General features: G+C 40.5%; 1 protein-coding gene across 2 annotated transcripts in view; it reads left to right on the top strand.

Moving 5' to 3' along the window:
* dnah2 (dynein, axonemal, heavy chain 2) overlaps nt 1–22,162 on the top strand; it is a 58,720-nt gene that overhangs the window by 35,873 nt on the left and 685 nt on the right. For both annotated transcript variants that reach the window (XM_030418280.1, XM_030418279.1), the window contains exons 51-86: nt 101–205; nt 849–1,037; nt 1,275–1,360; nt 1,601–1,731; nt 1,883–2,032; nt 2,395–2,562; nt 2,748–2,908; nt 3,303–3,442; nt 3,758–3,890; nt 4,758–4,897; nt 5,296–5,506; nt 5,741–5,857; nt 5,948–6,089; nt 7,695–7,864; nt 8,168–8,284; nt 8,450–8,614; nt 8,824–8,946; nt 10,698–10,846; nt 10,981–11,047; nt 11,418–11,568; nt 11,705–11,853; nt 12,081–12,214; nt 12,490–12,634; nt 12,781–12,980; nt 13,215–13,341; nt 13,721–13,907; nt 14,802–14,950; nt 15,188–15,371; nt 15,556–15,746; nt 15,930–16,121; nt 17,152–17,336; nt 17,796–18,030; nt 19,009–19,160; nt 19,510–19,621; nt 20,957–21,133; nt 21,433–21,507. In XM_030418280.1, coding sequence (XP_030274140.1) covers nt 101–205; nt 849–1,037; nt 1,275–1,360; nt 1,601–1,731; nt 1,883–2,032; nt 2,395–2,562; nt 2,748–2,908; nt 3,303–3,442; nt 3,758–3,890; nt 4,758–4,897; nt 5,296–5,506; nt 5,741–5,857; nt 5,948–6,089; nt 7,695–7,864; nt 8,168–8,284; nt 8,450–8,614; nt 8,824–8,946; nt 10,698–10,846; nt 10,981–11,047; nt 11,418–11,568; nt 11,705–11,853; nt 12,081–12,214; nt 12,490–12,634; nt 12,781–12,980; nt 13,215–13,341; nt 13,721–13,907; nt 14,802–14,950; nt 15,188–15,371; nt 15,556–15,746; nt 15,930–16,121; nt 17,152–17,336; nt 17,796–18,030; nt 19,009–19,160; nt 19,510–19,621; nt 20,957–21,133; nt 21,433–21,507 — 5,409 coding nt within the window. The remainder of the gene's footprint in view (nt 1–100; nt 206–848; nt 1,038–1,274; nt 1,361–1,600; nt 1,732–1,882; nt 2,033–2,394; nt 2,563–2,747; nt 2,909–3,302; nt 3,443–3,757; nt 3,891–4,757; nt 4,898–5,295; nt 5,507–5,740; nt 5,858–5,947; nt 6,090–7,694; nt 7,865–8,167; nt 8,285–8,449; nt 8,615–8,823; nt 8,947–10,697; nt 10,847–10,980; nt 11,048–11,417; nt 11,569–11,704; nt 11,854–12,080; nt 12,215–12,489; nt 12,635–12,780; nt 12,981–13,214; nt 13,342–13,720; nt 13,908–14,801; nt 14,951–15,187; nt 15,372–15,555; nt 15,747–15,929; nt 16,122–17,151; nt 17,337–17,795; nt 18,031–19,008; nt 19,161–19,509; nt 19,622–20,956; nt 21,134–21,432; nt 21,508–22,162) is intronic.

The following is a 22,162-nucleotide window of genomic DNA, read 5'->3' on the forward strand; positions in this document are numbered from 1 at the left end:
TTCTGCCTTTTCTTCTCTGCCTCCATTCTTTAATGGAGTATATGTGACAAAAGCTTTACATGTGAAATATGTTTAATAGTTCCGTGATAATTATTCTTAGGACATCTTCTTGTTGGCGTCCATGGGGCCCCCTGGCGGAGGGAGGACTCACATTTCTGGTCGCTTACAGAGTCAGTTCAGCCTCATCAACATGACCTTCCCTATTGTAAGTCCTGCTGATTATTTTTCCTCTTCTTTTCTTTTACCAGTGAAGAGTAAATGTAATAGACTATAGTATTACTTAAACAGTTACTGAAATATATTAAATATGCTATTTTTCTTCATCTGTCTTTTTCCTTCTTCTGTCATCCAACAATTTCTGTGTATCTCAGCAAGGTTGATCCTGGTACTCTAGAAATTTCATTTTCTTCATCACCTTTTTGTTCCACCACTTCTCATCTTGCCATACATAATCCTGATTATAATTATTATTATAACTCTCATATCCAACACCCAGGCGATCATGATTGTACAAAAGAGTTCTGCTAATTTATTTCATTTTCCTCCTTTTCTCTTTGCAACTTTTTTTGTTTTTCTATCTTGTTTTGTTTCATTTGGCATTTGGCATTCAGCACATCCTCTGCTCTCTCCACTCATTGCTCACTTCCCACCTGACACTTGTGTTGCCTTGACAGTTGAATGTTTGAAGTGGAAAACATGAAATGGATTTTTTAAACCCCTTAGAAAGTTCTCATTCTGTTTTTCTTTCTTTTGACCAGTACAACTTGAGATATGTGTGTCTTATTGACATGGCAGTATCATTTACAAAAATGTGCTACACTTGACTAGAGTTGTTTCTCTGCATGCAGGAGTCCCAGATCAAGCAGATTTACGGTACCATGATTGGCCAAAAGCTCCAGGAGTTTAGCGAGGAGATGAAGCCCATTGGACAGGTTCTGACTCAAGCCACCTTAGAACTTTATGAAGCTGTTTCAGCTCACTTTCTTCCCACTCCAACCAAGATACACTACGTCTTCAACCTCAGGGATATCTCCAAGGTATACAATAATGCATAAATTGTGGTTAGATGGATACAGGTTTACCCACAACTGGAACCTTGGTAATAGTGTAACTGGCTATGGTGATGTATTCTCTTGAAACTAACTGAAGGCTATTTGTACTTGATCACAATGAGGTTATTTAGATTTCTATGCTAATGCAAATTACTTAAGAAATCTGCTAATTAAAATGTTGAGTGACACATTGATGTCTTTTTTCCTGCTCCATACCTTCAGGTGTTTCAGGGTCTGCTGAGAGCTGACCCACTTTACCATGACACCAAAACCAGCTTGACAAGACTGTGGATCCATGAGTGCTTCAGGTAGGCAAGGACAATTTTTCACCAAATAGCTGACTGCCTTACAATAGTGTTGTTTATTTACCAGAGTTCCAGCCTTATTATGGCAGTGTCATTATACCTCATTGTCTGCTAGCTGATTTCTAGGGTGTATCCAATTGTAAATGGTTTTCTACTTTGTTTTACATAGCCCAAAAGTATAGGTACCTTTGATGTGTACATTTTGGATAATGTGTGTTTTCAGTGTGCTGTTGTTGATTTCAGGGTTTTCTCAGACCGGCTTGTCGATCACAGCGACATGGAGGCATTTGTTGCTTTGCTGGGGGAAAAACTGGGCTCACTCTTTGGCCTCACGTTCCACAGCATCTGCCCAAACAAACAACCGCCAATATTTGGTACATTTATCATTACACAAACAAACACACACACATACATGCAGATAAGATAGTGGACTGGTAAGGGACCATGGATCAAGCATTGTGAAACTGATAAATATGTGAAAGTGTACTTCTTCATCCCTGTTATTGTTCTGTTTGTGTGTGTCAGGTGATTTCCTGAGTGAGTTTAGTGTGTATAAAGACCTGCAGGATATGAAGGCTCTCAAGGAGTTCATGGAAACCCAGCTGGAGGACTACAACATGACACCTGGTGTAGTGCCCATGAACCTGCTGCTCTTCCGAGATGCCATCGAACACAGTGCGTCTGAGAACACAACACACGCTCTTGGACGCAGATTTAAACAGACATTGCAGCATGCATGAAAATCTGCTACATTCTACTACAGTCAGTGTTAGAGGTCCTCATCTGCTGGACTCTGGTGCTCTTTTTAAAAAAAAAAAACTATTACCATAATCTACCATAATCTATGTCAATATTGGAACAAATTGCACACAGGCAGTGGAAGTAAAAAATGTCACATTCAAGGTAATAATGTTCTACCACCATAAGCAGATGCTGGAACAAAGTATCAGAATAATAGTAAGAAACACAAGCCACACGCCATTACAAGGATCTTGTAAATGAAGAATTTGCATGATGTTTTCGTGTTTCCTCCCCAGTAACCTGTGCAGTACGTGTGATCAGACAGCCCAGGGGCAACATGCTTCTGGTTGCTGTTGGGGGCTCTGGCAGAAAGAGCCTGTCTAAAATGGCCGCCTCGATCTGTAAATACCAGGTATTCCAGGTGGAAATCACCAAGCAGTACGGCAAACAGGAGTTTAGGGAAGGTGAGATCAAACACACTTCATTTACATTCATATATATGAATTTGTTCTTGAAATTCAAACAAGGACACTTTGAATCAAAGGTGGAAATAAAATGTCTGATAAAATTACCTCTGGCTTTGTAAAATGAGGTCCTCTCATCCCCTCAAATACATTACAGTCAGTGTTTTTTCTATCTTGGCTCTCAGACATCAAAAAGCTATATCATCTGACTGGTGTGGACAACAAGCCCACAGTCTTCCTGCTCAACGACACTCAGATTGTAGTTGAATCCTTCCTCGAGGACATAAATAACATCCTGAGCTCTGGAGAGGTGCCTAACCTCTACAAGCAGGATGAGTTTGTTGAGGTCTGTATTGTCTTCAAATCATTTTTTACCTCCTGTTTGTCCATCTTATTTCATGTCTGTTTGCATACTTGCATTATTTAGTTTATTAAGTCAGCAGGTAACAAACTCGTGGTTTAAATGAACTCAATCATCTAGACTCAGGTTTTACCAACTTACTATAGAGGTTTGCTTTAAACTATCTGTGATGCATTGGCTCCACCAACGTAGATGTTATCCTTTGTGGAATTAGTGAAACCTTTGCTGTGAAAGGTTTAATGTCAAAGTAGCACATTTAACATTTTGCTTATTTTTTCAGTTTCTCTGTCTTGTATGTCAATATTAACAACATGTCTCATGTCAGTTAAAACTTAATTTTAATTGTCAGAACATGTTTCTTTTGTCATTGTACCTCTAGTTATGCAGTGCTCTGTCAGAGTCTGCCAGAAAAGACAATGTGGCAGAGACTCCAGACTCCTTGTTCAGTTACCTGATAGAGCGAGTCAGGAACAACCTGCACATAGTTCTCTGTATGAGCCCAGTCGGGGAGGCATTCAGGTAGGTTTTGTCACTGTTTCCTGCAGCACAGTATGTCCTATACATCCTGGTTCACAGAATATTCCTCCCTACTCTTTTTTCTTCTCTTGTGTTCTTTAGAACCCAATTTTTGGGGTATATGCTGAAACTGATATTAGGGAGTACAACATTTTAAATTGAATATATTAACTGATGCCTACAGATCTTTTGAAATGATCTTTCAGGTATAGTCATCAGAAACTTGTGACAAAGTAATGTAATGAAGGCGGGATATTTTATAGTTTAACAATAAACTTAAAGGTCTAAAACTAAAGAATATTTGTTGTTTGCCCACAGGAAACGCCTTCTCCAGTACCCAGCACTCATCAGCTGCACCTCCATTGACTGGTTTTGTGAGTGGCCCAGAGATGCGCTGCTGGAGGTAGCTAAGAGTTTCCTGGATGGACTGGAGCTGGGCTCTTTGCCAGGGGTGAGGAGTGCAATCACTCACACATAACACATGTTTCACAGTGTGGGTACTTCACTTTGAACTTTCAAACTGTTTAACCCTGTGATTCTCACAGAAATAAGAAATACACAAGCCTCTATTTTATGAAGAGTGCCCCTGTCTGAGACCATACACTTCACCTAGATTCCTTAGGCATGCAGAGGTTTGCTAGAAATGGATCAAGAATATTCTAATTATTATTTGTTAATTAATATTATTATTGTAATTTTGACCCTCTGTAGGTAATGTTTAGGCCTGGTTTACATTTTTTGACACACAAATAATGATAATAAAATACAATGAGGGATACTTATTGTATTTTCTACTAATGTCACTGGTCTGTAATGATTAAATGCAGCTCTTGTTTAAATATGCTAGCTTGCTAATAGCTATGTTTCTCTTATCTATTCTGGTTGTTCAAACCAATGTCTAATATGTAAAATCTGAATGATTTATGATTGCTTTATACTTAATCAGTAATTAGGTGCCACTGTCTTGTAACATCTTTAATTATTATAATTATTAAGCTACCTCTTCTGCTGACACTGTTAAAAGGCAGCAGCAGACACTGAGTTGCCACCACAGGAATGGCAGCGATACTAAAACACAGAAATTGGTCATTATTTTTTTCTATAGACAATCTCAAGTTTAGAAGTTTAGAAAACACACATTTAAACTTTAAACTTGAGCTGTGAACTGCAGTGACCCTGTTATGACAATGAAAGTAATCCCCATATCAATGGATAAATAATATCCATTGATATAGGGATTAGAGTAGTAAGTACTCTGACTCCTGAAGTTCTATTCGAAGTGTTTGTATGTCATATCATAATTTTCATGATGTTGTAGATCCAAACAAAGGTTGCCAGTACCTTTGTGACCACACACCAGTCAGTAGCACAGGTGTCCCAAAGGATGAAGTTGGAGCTGCAGAGACATAATTATGTGACACCCACCAACTACCTGGAGCTGGTGTCTGGATACAAGAAGTAGGCACCTTCAGACTTTACTTATTCTTGCTTCTCTCTTCCTCTGTTTCAACACCACTTTCAGACACTTCATGTGTGTCTTGAGGGTCCTGTAGCTGGTTAATGCAGATATACCATGCTGGTCCTGCTGTAGTACATGTAATAGGTGTGTTGGATTTAGGTTGTTTGGGTGTTATATGTATCAGATTAGAGATAAATCAGATCAAGCAGAAGCATAAAACTAACATGGCAAATTTTAGTGTAGAAAATATTCACAGTTGCCATCTGTCTTCAACTACTACGTTGTACCAACCCTCCTCTGTGGCTAATTGCCCTGTATCTGTATTCAGTTCACTACATGTCTGTCAATCACAATCACATTGTCAATCATCTGATTGTGTATTTGACCATCCATCCAGGCTGTTGGCAGAGAAATGCAGTGACATGGAGGAACAGGTGAGCAAGCTGCGTAACGGCCTTTTCAAGGTCAGTGACACACAGGAGAAGGTGGAGGCCATGTCTGTAGAGCTGGAGGAGGCCAAGAAGCAGGTGGCCGAGTTCCAGAGCCAGTGTGACAAGTTCCTGGCCGTCATTATACAGCAGACACATGAGGCTGACAAGCAGCAGAGGGTAAGCACCACTAACACGTTATCATGTACACAAATTACTAAAATGTAAAAGTAGAACTAAAAAGTAATAATTTAATAATGCACTTACATGGTTCACATTCCCCTGACTTCCCAATGATCAAATTGGAACGGAACAGCTTTACATCAGTGGTTTATGTCTAGACGGGTGTGGTAATTGGCTCATAGGAAAGAGGCATGTATCAGTCAATGACACATTGTTTGTGTTTGAGAAAAGGCGGTGATTGATGACAGTGAACACATCAGAGCACAAGAGTTACGGTGTAAAACCATGGCTGAGAACGCACAGAGAGACCTGAAAGAGGCCCTGCCTGCCCTGGAAGAGGCCATGAAGGTATATCTCTCTCCTGCTGAATCTTATAATCCTGCCTGTCCTTCTGAGCATTGGTAATTTGATCTTTATTTGACCTCTTTTTGCACGTAGGCTTTAGAATCTCTAAACAAGAAGGACTTGGCAGAGATTCAGTCATATGGCCGTCCCCCAGGACAGGTGGAGACAGTGATGCAGGCTGTGATGACTCTTCTGGGTAATGAGCCTTCCTGGACCGAGGCAAAGAGACAGCTGGGTGAGTATCAGTGCAGAGATTACAAATGGATGTAGGAGAGTTTGGCAAATAAACAAAGTAACTGAAGAAAAATGTACTCCAAAAATCAGGGACGAGATTGTGTACAGTTACACTCAAGACAGGAAAGATGTTACTGGAAAGAAGAAGAGTGCAGATACATAGATATATTTATTTTAAGTTCCCTCACAAGTGTCTATGGTAAATTTCAACCTAGGATTTGAAATTATGACAACTGATTGTGATTAAAATTGTTATTAAGTTGTCATTGAACTTTCAGTCTGTTAAATGCAGTCCTCCTCAGTGGGGGCAAAGAGAAACGTACACCCACATAGAAGAAATTAAGCAAAGGGTAGTTAAGGTACAATGTTTATTATATCGAGTTTTTAATGGCATCTAGCGGTTAGATTCCAGATTACAGCACTCCCGCGCTCACCTCTCCCTTTCCGAAAACGTTGGAGAAGCTCCAGAAGCAATGGTGGTCCTCATGGACAAGAAATTCATTTTCTAAACATGGAGTCGTCCACAACAGCATCGAGTATTTCTACTAACTCAAGTAATGAAGTGAACATTTATTTAATTATTTAGTCTATAAAACTTTAGGTTACAACTAAAATAAAAGAAATAAAAAATTAGGATCATACAGAGAAATTAGGGGCGGCTGTAGTTCAGCGGGTATAGCAGGTCGGCTAGTGATCGGGAGGTCGCTGGTTCAAATCCCAGCTCCAGGCTGAGCTGAGCTGCATGTTGAAGTGTCCTTGAACAAGATACTGAACCCAAAATTGCTCCTGATGTGCAGAGGGCCGAGTAAGAGTGCAGAGTGAGGGCCCTGCGATGAGCTGGTGACTTGTCCAGGGTGTACCCTGCCCAGCTGGGATTGGCTCCAGCAACAACCCCCGTGACCCCATAAAAGGGATAAAGCGATAACAGACAATGGATGGATTGATGGACAAAGAAATTATAGAGCACTGTAGAAAATATTTACAGAATTTACTAGCTTGGTCATGAGTCACATAAAGTCATTACTTTAAATGTTTTTGGCATTCTCCCAACCCTAAATATCTTAGTTATCACTCCATGTGTTGGAGAAATAAAACCAAATAAATCTTGCTAACATGACATTACCGCCAGCTAACTGAGAGGAACAACCTGAGGCTACAGAATGCTTTAATTTAACTTTATACATGGAAGTGTTTCTTTTTTAAAAAATTGTACATTATCTAGGTTTTGTACCATTAGCAGCGGAATGTGAAAGGAGACCGGTTCCCTTTTTAGATATAAACAGCTTATTCTGAGGTAATGAAAACACAAAGACTCTTATCTTCAGGTCATTTACACCGAACGTCTCTGTTTACACTAAATAAAACACACTTATGAATATTATATTCCATTTCTGCCAAGTCTTTTCTGCTAGATTCCACTACTTATTACACACAACACCTTTTAGGGCAAATTAAACACACTCTTTATACACACTGCTGACACAGTACTCTCCATTTTATCCTCTGCTGAGCATTCAATAGCAGTGGATGTGTTATAGATACAATTAGGTTAAAAAACGATTTTCTTGGTTTTCTGACCTATATGACTTTGAATTGTTTCTGGCAGGAGACTCGAACTTCATCAAAACATTAGTTAATTTTGACAAGGACAATATATCGGACAGTGTGTTGAAGAAGGTTGGTCAGTACTGCAGACAGGCAGACTTCCAGCCAAACATTATTGGCAAAGTGTCCCTGGCTGCTAAGTCCCTCTGTATGTGGGTCAGAGCAATGGAGGTAACATACACTTGAACACAAACACACACACACGCATGCACTCATAAATCAGCATTAACCCACAAGTGCACATTATAATTTGTAATAAATAATTGTTTAATAGTTTCCTGTGCATGCAGATTATGGTACTAACACACAAATCCACAGTAAGATGTGTGCATTCAGTGTACTGTACTGCATAGCAGCAATGCACATAACAGTAATGGAGAAATCACAAAACAATGAGGCTCCTTTTGTTAAATTATTACATGAACAAGAAAAAAGGGAAATCTAAATCCATGCATATGTACACTCTTCATCCAGGTTTATGGGTGCATCTACAGGGTGATGGCGCCAAAGCGGGCCCAACTGAACACTGCCATGGCCCAACTAGCAGAGAAACAATCTGCACTGGCTGAGGCTCAGGACAAATTACGAGAGGTATGGACTCCAGCACATCTACATCTAGGAAGTCAAGTATATATGCACTAGCATTGTAGTAAGTCCAATGTACAATATGACTAGATAATTTTAATGATTTATTATAACACTTTGTGTGTGTATGTGTATGTGTGTGCGTGTGTGTGTGTGTGTGTGTGTGTACAGGTGGGGGAGAAGTTAGACCAGCTGAAAAAGCAGCATGGTGAGAAGTTGGCAATGAACACGAGATTGATCAAGAAATCCCAAGAGATGGAGGTGAAACTGGACCGAGCTGACAAACTGCTGACTGAACTTGCTGGAGAGAGGGTCCGCTGGGAGGAAAGACTTCCTGTAGGCCATACACATACACGACAAAAAAATTAACCCTTCACCTACTTCCGCCTAAAAATGGGTGCTTTCAAGTCAACAACTGTGTAGGTGCACATAGGCATACATATGTAATTTGTGTGTGTGTGTGTGTGTGTGTTTGTGTGTGTGTGTGTTTGTGTGTGTGTGTGTGTGTGTGTGTGTGTGTGTGTGTGTGTGTGTGTGTGTTGTAGGGTCTTGAGGAAAACATGACGTACTTGGTAGGAGACTGTCTGTTAGCAGCATCTTTCCTGGCCTACATGGGACCCTTCCCTTCAAACTATAGAGACGAGCTCCTTGCCACCTGGATGAAAGAGGTGAGACACATGCATGCACAGTAAAAAGCTTTTTCAGCACATTCAGTGATTAAGACCTTTATGTCTTGATCCAATGGCGCACAAAAGGATTTAAAAAACTTGCCCTCCAGTGTATTTTGATATTTTTATGATATTTCCTATGCTTTCCTGACTGCTGATGAGCAACGCTGTTCGGCAGATATTTTTGGTCCTCAAAGTAGGGCTGAACGATATGGACAAAATTTCATATCTCGATATTAATGCCAGATATCTCGATATTGGTATGATACGATATGATTATGGGTTCGGTGAAAACCAAGCATTTTTCAGGAAAATAAAGAGATTATTTTAAGCCATATACAAATGGTTGATGGAGAAATCTTTACCAAATAATAACAAACTCACTACAGAGACAAATATATTTGAAGTAACAACAGTAAAGGGAGCGAGAAGATCAAACAAAATATGTGCATTTTTACAAGATGAACGATGACATCCTAATCTGGAGAGAAAGAGTGAGAGTGAAGATCGAGACTCAGCAGCTTCAGGTTATCGCTGGTAAAGTACCAGTGGCATCTAGAAAGACTAATAAGAATTAACGGATCAAAACAGAGTAAACGGCAGCTATCCAGGCTCAAATCCACAGAGCGATAGGCCGTGGCGTCCGCTCCTGCTGCCCCAGCCGGCCCACACACACACACCGGCCTGCCGCCTGCACAGCCGCGTGAGAGGGGAGAGAGCCCGGTGCTGCTGCAGAGGAGCCGCTGACTGCGATCACTCTCGCGTTGCTTTTTCGATATGAATATCTTGAATGTTCATATCTAGATATAGATACGATAACAATATATCATTCAGCCCTACCTCAAAGTCACAAAATTGAATTTGTTGCTAACACTGAGTGATGGTGTGTATGACTTTAGTAGAATCCTGGAGTCACATGTTCTCCTCCAATAGAGGTTATAAAAACAGCTTTAAGAAAACAGAAAAGGGAGCGATAGCTAAGGTGACTGTGTTCAGAGTATACCGGTGTTAGCGACCGGAGCATAGGGGAAAGTTTATCAGAGAAGTTGTCTAATGGCAGTAAATGTACAGTACAGGTCACAGTTTGACCATGAATAAACTCTGCGGCTCCTCAATACACAAAAAAACCTTCTGTTTGAGTGAAAGATTTCCCCATCCCTGCTAATATCATGCTATTGCTTGTCCATGCTAATATTGATGCTATCGCTAATCCATGTCAGTGATGTAAATCTTGATAGAAAGGCAGTCTGGTTGCTATGGTAATGACTCTGTATGGCTATTAACCACGCCCCATGCTCTGTTTGAGAAAGAACGCTGACCTTTAGACAGGAAGAAAAACTGACTGAAGGGGGGGCTTTAAAATGCCAACTGCATAGAAACCACAGTATTTTGGGAAAAGTTGCTTTTTAGATTTAGTGGTCATATTCCTCTATGGTGACCTCAGTTGTGCTCCAACATTACCACGCAGGTGCACACTAGCATAGACACATGCAGAGTGTCAAACCCAAGTGTGAAGTACCATAATGCTTTTGATGCATGTTTGGCCACTTCAAAATGTGTAATGTCAGACACTTTGGGTTTGGCCCTTTACTCTCTCTACTTTTACTAGCAAGTCATGAAGGAGAAGTGTCCTCTTAAAATGTTAAATTGTTTATGAATTCATGGTTGTATTTCCCATGTTTAACCCATATCTTTTATCTCCTTTCTGTCTTTTTTTTGTGCTTGCACTCTTTTGTGTGCCCTCTCCTCAGTTACAGGACTTAGAGATCCCATGCACACCAGGGTTCAGTTTTGCAGTTTTTCTGTCCAAGCCTACAGTGGTGAGGGACTGGAACACTCAGGGCCTGCCCACTGACGCATTCTGTACTGAAAATGCAGTTATCACTACTCAGGGAAACCGGTCAGTACATGTGGATTCCATTTGCTGTTACAGTAAACAAATTGAAGGTTAAAATGCATTTGGGTTTGTATTTCTTGGATTTATCTTTGGCTATATTGACTTTTTGACGGTTTATGTATTTTCCTTCTTTCAAGATGGCCGCTGATAGTGGATCCTCAAGGCCAAGCTCTGAAGTGGATCAAGACTATGGAGAGGATGAGAGTAAGTCTTGACTCAGCCAATTGTGTCCTGATTACTACTGAGTGTCTGGTACCATTAATTTAGGAAAGTTACATTTCTGGAAAAATCATGCATATTGTAAATGTAAGTGTTTATGTAGGAACACAGATTTGCGTTTAAGGTGTACATGGGAGGAACACAGTTAAATTGAGCAAACAAATTAGTATATTAACAGCTAATAGTAATAAGTATCACACATTTTGTTTCTCAATTATCAACGTTTTTGAATGCATTTCTTTCTGATGCAGTTTGTATGTTTGTTTGTGTTACAGGCTGTATTTCTATCGACGTTTTTTAAATAAAAGATATTTATGATTTTTTTCTCTCTCTGTCCTCCTGTTCACATGTGCAGGGTCTCAAAGTAATAGACTTTCAAATGCCAGACTACCTGCAGGTACTGGAGAGCGCCATCCAGTTTGGGAGTCCAGTTTTGCTGCAAAATATCCTGGAGGAATTGGAGCCTTCTCTCAACCCAGTTCTTAAGAAGTCCCTGACACACAAAGGTCACACATTCACACACACACATGTACACACACACACACACACACAAAAAGAAATTCCCAACGTTTTTTTTCTGAAGAAAATAGTCAGCTAACTCATTGTGTGTGTGGGTGAACATTTGCGTGTATGGTGTACCAGGTGGCAGGCTGCTGTTGATGCTCGGTGATAAGGAGGTGGAGTACAATCCAGAGTTTCGTTTGTACATCACAACCAAGTTGTCTAACCCCCACTACACACCAGAGATTTCTACAAAGACCAACATAGTAAACTTCGCAATCAAGGAGCAGGTTTGTGTGCGTGCGTGTGTGCGTGTGTGCGTGCGTGCGTGCGTGTGTGTGTCTGACTGTACATCTGTGAATGATTGTGTCTTCTACATGTTTTGCCTCTAGTTCCCTGTGGTCTTCGTTACTCTGATCCGCCTAAGTGTGTGTATCTTCATTTGTGTGCTCATACAGTTTGAGAGTATGAGTTGCTGCTTTTAATTGTCTGTTTGTCTGTGACTGTGTGTGTGCAGGGTCTGGAAGCCCAGCTACTGGGAATTGTTGTGTGTAAGGAGCGTCCAGAGCTAGAAGCACAGATGGACTCTCTGGTGATCAGCATTGCCTCTGGCAAGAAAAGCCTGCAGGAGCTGGAGGATGAGATTCTCAGGTTGTTGAGCAGACTATTTCATAAACTGTCACCTTTCACATTTTTCATACATATATTATCACATATTGTTAATATACAAATGAAAGTTCTTTGCTGCCGCTTTTCAGTTTTGAACTTGAACATTTTCGGATGTATGTGATCCCTTATGCGTTTGTATTTTCAAATGTTTTTCTTTGTGTTTTTCATGCTTAGTAAGCAGTGAAGCAGTATTTTGTTGGATTTATATTTAAAGAGATTTTTTTAATGTGTTTGGGCATGTGTATCTGCTCCACCAGGCTGCTGAATGACACGACTGGCTCACTGCTGGATGATGTGCAGCTGGTGGACACCCTCCAGACAAGCAAAGTGACAGCCACTGAGGTCTCAGAGCAGCTAAAGAGCAGTGAACAGACCAAGATCAAGCTCGACTCTGCTATAGAGGTCAGGTGTATAGACAAAGTGATTCTGAGGGGATTTTATGATGAATTAAATGCCTTTTGGACCATTTGTGAGACAAAGTACAAGCTATCACTGGGGTTTTTGGGAAAATTGTTAAGTGTATAATCAAATTGATTTTCTCTCAACAGGCCTACCGCCCATGTGCCCAACGGGCCTCTATTCTGTTTTTCATCCTAAACGACATGGTCTGCATTGACCCGATGTACCAGTTCTCACTGGATGCCTACATTAACTTGTTCACCCTCAGCATAAAAAAGAGCAAGCGCAGCCACAAACTGGAGGAAAGGATTACCAACCTCAATGACTACCACACATACGCTGTATACAAGTAAGCATGAATGCAAGAGTCCCTTTATATAAGCTATGTGTTCATGTGGGTATTTATGGGTCAAGTTTTTTTCCAGTCATTCGCAAATCCCGCATTTAGTATACAACCTGTTCTGTTTCTTGATCAAATAATGCAAATATCCACATATTGAACAAGTGAAAAAGAGCTATTTTTTTAGGTGTACGTCTGTGGAGGCGCTTGAGCTATAGTAACTCAGTGTGTTTTCCTCTGCAGGTACGCATGTCTTGGTCTGTTTGAAGTCCACAAACTGCTCTTCAGCTTCCAGATGTATTCCAAAGTCTTGGAGGTGGCTGGCAAACTCAGCATGGATGAGTACAACTTCTTCCTCCAAGGAGGACTTGTAAGAAAACACAGAACACACATGAACATCTACTATTTGCTTTACTTGATTTGAGATATCCAACAAGATACAACCTTTTATTTAAAGCATGGAACATGCTTAATAACCCAAAGGACATTCCACTGTGTATTCAAATGCTGAGCCATATTGAAGTTATCCTTCCCCTCAAAGACAACTTGTCTCCCCGAGCTTGCCACAGCCATTGGGAGATTTACTACTTCAGTACAGAATGCGTCAAACTACCTTTGTTCACCAGTGAATTTCTTGACATGCCTGGGTCAGGTCTGTTACTGTATCATTGATCTGTTAGTGGGATTGTTATTGGTACACTGATGGAAGAAGAGTTTGATTCCTGATAAATTGATGGGTGTGATTCTAGGTACGTAATAAGAAGGGTCCGATGGACAACCCCTGTACCAGTTGGCTGGCAGACAGCAGCTGGGACAACATCACGGAGCTGGATAAGCTGCCCACTTTCCATGGCATCATGGTCTCCTTTGAGGAGTACCGCCGAGACTGGAAGCTTTGGTTCACAAGCGCTGAGCCAGAAAAAGCCACACTACCAGGTCTGTGTCTGTGTTGTGGGAGGGTTTCTTTTTCTTTTGTATTGTGTTGCTGAAGGAAATTCTTCCCACTAGGGGCTATGAAAACAAAGCATACTCTTACTAACAGGGTGGCTGTATGGCTGTTGATATATGTATTTAACGCTGTAACAATAGAGAGTGTATTACCTTAAAATGCTTTATGTATTTGATCGGTGTGGGTATACAGGACATCATATCCTTCTAAAGATAAATGTGTATATTCTCTTCTGCTATTTGTGACAACTGAGGTTCTTTTAAATGTGTGAGATTTAGAGGGATTTAGAGTCAGAAATGAAATATAATATGCACAAAGTTTTCACCAGTGTATAATCACCTGATATTAGAAATCGCACAAAATGGCAACAATAAGGCTCATTTGCACACCTACGAGAACTATACTATAAAACTATTGTCTAATTTATGAACAGGTTTGCCTTCCTTTTCCGCCCAGTGCAAATATCAAGTCAATAAATGACCTAATATAAGAGACTGGTCTATTCAACACAATTAGGAAAAGAAAATTTGTTTGCCTATTGGATGGCATTTTTGTGTTTAATTTCAAGGATACTGTCACTTCGTTATAAGAAAACAGTTGAGGAACTCCATTTATGAGCCTGACTTCGAATGTTCAGTGACTTAAGGGTCTGACTTCAAGAAATTGTGTCATCCCTGATCAAAAGCAACTGATTTGTAACACATTACCTCAGAAGTGCTTTGTACTTATTTCAGCCTTTCCCCTCATTATAATTGTTGTTCAGCTAGCCTCCCCTTTTTAACTTTAAATTCTCCTAATATTCCACATCATGTTAATAATACATCTCCTTCACTGCTTTATTCCCTGGCTTTACCCTTCCACTCTGCTTGTTTTCCTTCTAGGTGATTGGGAGACCAAATGTAATCAGCTCCAGAAGATGCTGATTGTGCGCTCCCTGCGTCAAGACCGTGTCTCTGTGTGCATCACCTCCTTAATTGTCAACAACCTCGGCCCTCGCTTTGTGGAGCCGCCTGTTCTGGACATGAAGGCTGTGAGTGTCAGCTGGTATCCCTTTAATCCCTGTTGCTTTAGTCTGTCCCAGTTTTAGTTTTGAAGCTTTACATGTGAATGAAATAAATGTTTTTTACATTTAATTTGTGTGATACAATATGACTGTAGCTGACTTGAAAACTCAATTTCACAAAGCCCATCTCAGTGTTTCTGTTAGATGTCAAGTGAGTTACCCATGTTGGCTCATCCATTCTCTCCGTCTCTGGCCCTTCCCCAGGTTGTGGAGGAATCCACAACATGGACTCCTCTGATCTTTGTTCTGTCTCCTGGGGCGGATCCCACAGGAGCCCTTCTGCAGCTGGCTGAAGCATCTGGTATGAGTACTTACTTCCATGCTCTCTCTCTGGGCCATGGACAGGCTCCCTTAGCCAAGACCATGATAGAGGAGGGCATCAAGAAAGGTACAACACCATCTTCGCTCTGTCTTTTCTATCTGTTGGTTAGCATTGTTAATTTTTTCTCGCGCAGCTGTTTAAAAAAAATAATAATTAGGTCACCTTTAGGTCAAATTTAGGTTTACAAAGTGGTCTTTGAATTATGCATTTTCTTACTTATATCAGTTAAGATATCTTTCTCTCTGCCCAGGTCACTGGGTGTTCCTTGCCAACTGCCACCTCTCTCTCTCATGGATGCCTGAGCTGGACAAGCTGGTGCAGAAGCTACAGGTGCAGGAGCCCCATCCGAACTTTAGACTCTGGCTCAGCTCTGTGCCACACCCCGAATTTCCCATTACAGTCCTGCAGGCCGGCATCAAGATTACCACTGAACCGCCAAAGGTGCATACAGATTTCCACACTTGAGATATCTACAGGCATACTGTATACACATGATTTACATCCCAACACACTTACATGGAAGTTTTTTGTATATTGAGTTTTATTTACTTAAACATACAGTCAGATTAACATCTAACAAATAACAGCCTCCACAGTGTTAACACCACTCCATATTGTCCTCAGGGTATGAAAGCCAACATGGAGCATCTGTACCAGCTGGTGACAGAGGATCAGTTCAATAGCTGCTCAAGACCCGCCTTCTACAGGAAGCTGCTTTTTTCCCTCTGCTTTTTTCACAGCATCCTGCTGGAAAGGAAGAAGTTTTTACATCTGGGCTGGAACATTGTCTATGACTTCAAGGATTCTGACTTTGAGGTCAGGACCTTGTCTGTTACTGAAGGAATCAGTGAGCGATTTTAGAAAAAACAGACCAAAAATAGAAAGATTACTCTCTTGTTCAGTCCAGTGAAGATGTTGATGGTGATGACTGATTGCCGCAGTCAAGATTATCAGGATGGTGTTGTGAGCTTTTGATGGAAATTACTGATTAACTAGAGCGTTTTTGTTAGCCTCTTTTGATTCTATTTAATAGGGATGATGCAGTTTTAGTTCCAATACTGATGTGCTGCACAGAGTTTCTTAGCAATTGCTAATTTTCAACTCTTGTCCCTAGTTGGGCTATTACATTTACAGTATATGTATTCCAGTGTTGACAGCCCTTTGTGGAGAAAGCTGATTGTCCAAATTTACTCTCTTACTGTTTTTTTATTTATCTGGAATGAGTCTCCAGATTTGAAAGCTTATTCAAGAATACGAAAATGAGTAAAACTCTCAAAGCTCAGTAGATTGTATCTTTTCAGTATGTCACAGTAAAGACACTGGAAGTGCTTTCATCCATTATATTAAATGGTAATGTGTCTGGCTGTGGACGGTGATGCTTGAGCCCAGACTCAATAGAATATGAAAAATGAGAAGAAATCATAAAGTGCATAATGACTGGGTTGCCTGAGTGGGTGTACAGTACCGGATTAATTTGAAACAGTTAAGGATGGTCTGAACTGTATCATTTACCTCTACATTTATTAATTACGTAGCTTTATTTAAAAAAAAAAAAAAATGTATGTGTATATATATATATATATATATATATATATATATATATATATATATGTTTTATATCCTCCTTTTATATCCTAAAAATCTGTCAGACAAAAAAGTTTGTCAGGGAAAGTTAGACTAATAAGTAATGCCAGCTGAGTTAAAATGTATACTACTGAAATGTTTGCATTCATTAACATTACTTCCTCCCCAGTCTATTCATACTGTTTCTGTCTACAGAGAATTTTGACTTTCATTTGCATTTCAAAGTCATTCCATTCAAATAATCGTCTTCATGCCCCTCTAGGTGAGTGAGAGTCTGCTGAGAATGTACCTGGATGAGTACAAGGAGATTCCCTGGGATGCTCTCAAGTGTCTCATTGCTGAAGTCAACTATGGAGGTCATGTCACGGATGAGTGGGACAGACGTCTTCTAACCACATACATCAATGACTTCTTCTGTGATGCTGCCATAAACCAGCCCTCCTTCAAGTGAGAGACACTGTAACACAAACACACACTCACACAAGCAGTATAAACTAGAGTACACACTGCTACCGTGTTACTTAAGGTAGATTCTTTGTCATTAATATAGTGAGGGTTTGTTTCCTTGCTGTATGGGTATAATTATATTCAAGTTTAGTTAATGAGATAAAAATAGTCTCTTGGTTTTGGGTTTTGTCACTTTGTGTTCTAAAAGTCCTTGAAAGCTGTTTACCATTAAAACAGTGTGTCCAAAGTAATGACACAAGTTAAATGAAGATGCGATATCCTCCAGCTTCTGAAAGCTATCTTTCCAGTAAGACAGGTTATATGCATGTGTCCAGTATTAGCTATTTATATATTATAAGGTGTTACAGATTAGAGAATATACATTATAATTATATACATATTTCATCAATAAATGTACATCACTGACTTTGCATTCTGTCAACGCCCTTTATCTGTCAGACTGTCCACCTTATCCTCCTATTACATCCCATGTGATGGTCCCCAGTCCTCGTACAAGGAATATATCCACACGCTGCCATCCGCAGAGCACCCTGAGGTGTTTGGCCAGCACTCAAATGCCGACATTGCAAGCCAGATGGCAGAAACAAAGACGCTGTTCGACGCCCTGTTCTCCCTGCAGCACCAGGTCACCAGTCACACCGCTTTGGGGGCCAGGCCCAATAGAGAGGATAAGGTGAGGGGGAGCAAGGTGGATGAGGGGAGGGCAGAGATGACTAGTTAAATGGAAATACACAAAGTAGGATGAGACCAACAATTTTATATCTACAACATAATCGAGCAGTATACAGGGCCATACATGTCATCTCCATTAATTTTAGCATCTCCATGCATTTGAAGTTGGAAAATTCTCATTTCTTTTCCTCTTTACATGTAATTGTCATTACTTTTTATGGCATTAAATGTGAGGTCATAGTCAGCGACATATTTTTAAGTGCCCGAGACATACACTGTATATATAATTTGTACAGAGAACGAAGGATGGATGTACTGTAATATCACAACCACCTTCATGCTGAAAAGGGGTATTGGTCCACAGTCATCACAACACAACACAGAACTAACAAGATTGTGATCATGATCAGGTTGAGTGCTGTGAAGCTGCAAGAAGAACCACACGTTTTTAATGTGCTTATTTTAGATGTTTTGGAATGATTATATGTTGTCATCACTGTCATGCCTGCAGTTAAATCATCAACAGTAAAATACTTCACAGCCACTCAGACCAAACCAAAAATTTTTTTTTGTGGTTAAGGATTATTTTCTGTTTGTGTTCCTCTGAAACCTAATACCAAATCTGTGTTCCTAGAACTCAAACAAACTGTTGTATAACAGTAGCAGTAGTTCCGTTAGTGTTAATGCGCAAACATTTACATGTAAGTAGTTTAGCTGATAATGACTTTCAGCAATGTAATCTCATCACGCATAATTTTTAGTATTTCTTTTGCTTATTGGAATATGCTGGATCTTGTGCAAGTGTTTTGGAAAGGATTACATCCACGTTCATCGTCTGATTAACTATTTTAAGTTCTACAGTGTTAATGCAGTGCTATGATCTGACTCTAGTCTCTTCACTGAAATTAATTATCTGCAGTTCTTTTGTAAAATAACCTGCCTTATCTGCTTTTGTACTATGTTTCATTCGTGATTCCAGGTTTTAGAGATGCTGGCAGTCATTCGTGATGAGATACCATCATTGATAAACTATGAAGGCACCAGGTCGCTGCTCCAGGGCAACCCCACACCCCTTAATGTGGTCCTGCTGCAAGAGATCCAGAGATACAACTCTCTTCTGGAAACCATCATGTATGAACTCTGTGTTTGTTTGTGTGTGTGTGTGTGTGTGTGTGTGTGTGTGTGTGTGTGTGTGTGATCAAGTAGAAATGGTTACATTCCTTCATGATAGAGGGCTGTACATTAAGAAACTTTGGAAGACATTAGCCTGTTTTCCAGATAAAATGAACTGCAAGTGTTAGTTTGTAGATAATTATGTTGAGCAGTTCACAAGCTCTGGTCAGTCCCAGCCTGTAAAATCCTACTGCTGTGTCTGAGTGCTCGGTACAGACCACGAGGCGGTGACTACGAAACACCTACAAGGGTTAGTACAGGGGGAAAAATATGACAGTTGCTGTGACTGTGTCTGTTTGTATGTTAGGTTGTCCCTGTTGGAGCTGGAGAATGGGATCAAAGGCTTAGTGGTGTCATCTAGCTGGGAGGAGACCTTCAACTGCATCTTTGATGGCCGAGTACCACTGCTGTGGGAGAAGGTACCACAATTGTCTTAAATCCTTCTTCAAATCATGTGATTTTGAGGCTGCAGAAGATCAACACAAATATCCTTTACTATCTTTATTCTCTCATTATCATTTCTCTACTGCTTGACACACAAGCTTCAGTTCTGTACTTAATGCACATACACTTTCTGCAAGTGGAAGTGTAGGACATTCAGGAATAAAGAGAGTAAACCTTTTAATTGTTATTGTGCATATCCACGAGATCCTCAAGATGTCATCATCTTTTATTGGCTGATAATTTGTCTGGCCGATATGTAAGATGTGGGCAGCAAATTTTAAATGCATCAGCTTGCCTTTATTAAGTGTTTGTGCAACTATAACAGCAGATATTCCAACAGCTGGAACAACAATAGTCCTAATTCACTCACTTTAGCATTGACAGTGTATCTGGGATGATGTTTATTAATATTTAACAATTGGGATGTTGTGTTTAAAATCTAAAGAGGCTCTGTGCGACAGTTTGAAGTTATTTCCATGTATTAGCCATTTTCTTTGTAATGTCCCTGTCTCTCCCGGTTACCTTTTCAAGTCTGTGGATGATATAAGTTGTTTTTTGTTTTCGATTTTTGTAATCAGTTTTTATTGTTTTCTTTAGAACCTCCAACAGCATACAACGTATTGATATATAAAAACTGAGAAATAAAACACAAGGAATGAGGAGGTCACACAGTTATACATTTTGACAGTAGAACATGAGAGACCAAGTGGCTAAAAGAAATGTAGCAATACTAAACCAGTAAGTAAAACAGAAAACCTAGCATAGTATTTCACCACCTGATTGTTGAGCCTAAAGGAGAGGCCTCTGGTTCATCCACAATACCCAGTTGAGAAAACCACACCCTGGCTGGCGGTGAGGTGAGCGTCTTCCATTCTGTTAAGTTAAGTTTTCTCCCCAACATGAGGGATGTCTGAACCCAGTCTGCCTGAGGTGCAGGCAAAGATTTTAGAGGGAGAAGATCTTCCAAGACAAACCAGCTTTGGCAGAATGGGATGTTTAATTTAGGGATCATTTTGATATTCTCATAGATGGCAGACCAGAATTTTTGTGCGACGAGGCAGGACCACATGCCTGAGACCAAATACATAATAGTAATAGATCTGGAATACAAAGCCCATCCTAGTCCACCAACTCAGAGCAATGTCAAGACGCAGACGTTCTACAAAGCCACTCTATAGAACAATGTATGTAGGCTTAGATGCTACTGCACTACACTTGTTCCCATGATGTGCCAATAGTTGGGGAGCATGAAATGAGTGTAGACTAACCATGTCTGTCTTTCACTCTGCATCTCTCTCTCTGTCCACTAGGCGTACCCCACACTGAAGCCCCTGGCAGCATGGACCAGGGATCTTTGCCAGGGAGTCAATCAGTTTGCACGCTGGGCAGAGACGACACAGCCCCCCGACTTGTTCTGGCTCTCCGGCTTCACCTCTCCCAACGGCTTTCTCACTGCAGTGCTGCAGTCCCATGCGCGGCAGCACAATGTGAGAGCTCAAACCTTTTACAGTGTATTATTTTCTGTTTTAATTTTCACAGTACACATAATACGCATCTTAAACCACAGTGGGAAACACACTTGTTTTTAGATGAAGACTGCAGTCTCCTCCTTGTGTTGGTTTGCATGCTCATCACTCCTTTCCCAAGCTCTAAGCACCACACTACCTGCTGTAGACTGGGAAACTTGTGCAATTTATCTGATAGACATGCATTCATATCTATCATTTGAACGATCTGTTCCAATATGACTTTTGAACATTTAACATTGTGTTAACTGTCCTTGCAGGTATCAGTGGACACGCTGTCTTGGGAGTTTATAGTGTCCACTGTAGATGACAGCCACCTCTCTTATCCGGTAAAGGTGAGTCCCACAGTCCCACACACATTTCTATTTCCATATAGATTTCCACACACACTACTTTTCTGAGACACTGTCTTTGAGCTGTCACCGACACCTTCCATCACATTGTTCATGCCTACTCAAATATTGCTGAAAACACCATCAACCAAAGCAGTACAACACTTTCTCTTCCCATTCTTCAAATCTTAAATTCCATTCACAGGTAGAATTTCTTTCATTGTAGCTCTTCATTCCTCACTCACTTATTTTATTTTTCTGTATAAACTCTGCTGAAAGTTCCGTTGCTACTCTCTCCTTTTTCTTCATTTTACCTCACTATACTACTCCAAAACCTTTTCACTCTTCCAGGCCTTTCTGCATTTTGTGTTACTTCCCATGTTCTTCTTTTTGTCTCTATGACTCTATTTCCTTCCAAACTGATCATTATTTCTTATATCTCACCCTTTTCTACTCCCACCTTTTCTTGTTCTTCCAGTTGCCTGTCTCATATCCCCCCTCCTCCAGCCCCTCTTCTCCCCACCAGCAGTTTATGCCCCTTCTCTTTGGTCTCTCCTTCCTTCTGCCATCTCTTCTTCATCTTTCTTGGAGTTTTAAACCTGCTGCCTACCTTTTCTTCCTTGTTCGTCTGCTAATTCCCTCCCTTCCATTGCTTGTC

Source organism: Sparus aurata, chromosome 5 (assembly GCF_900880675.1).
Source record: "Sparus aurata chromosome 5, fSpaAur1.1, whole genome shotgun sequence".
In the NCBI taxonomy this organism is placed as follows: domain Eukaryota; kingdom Metazoa; phylum Chordata; class Actinopteri; order Spariformes; family Sparidae; genus Sparus; species Sparus aurata.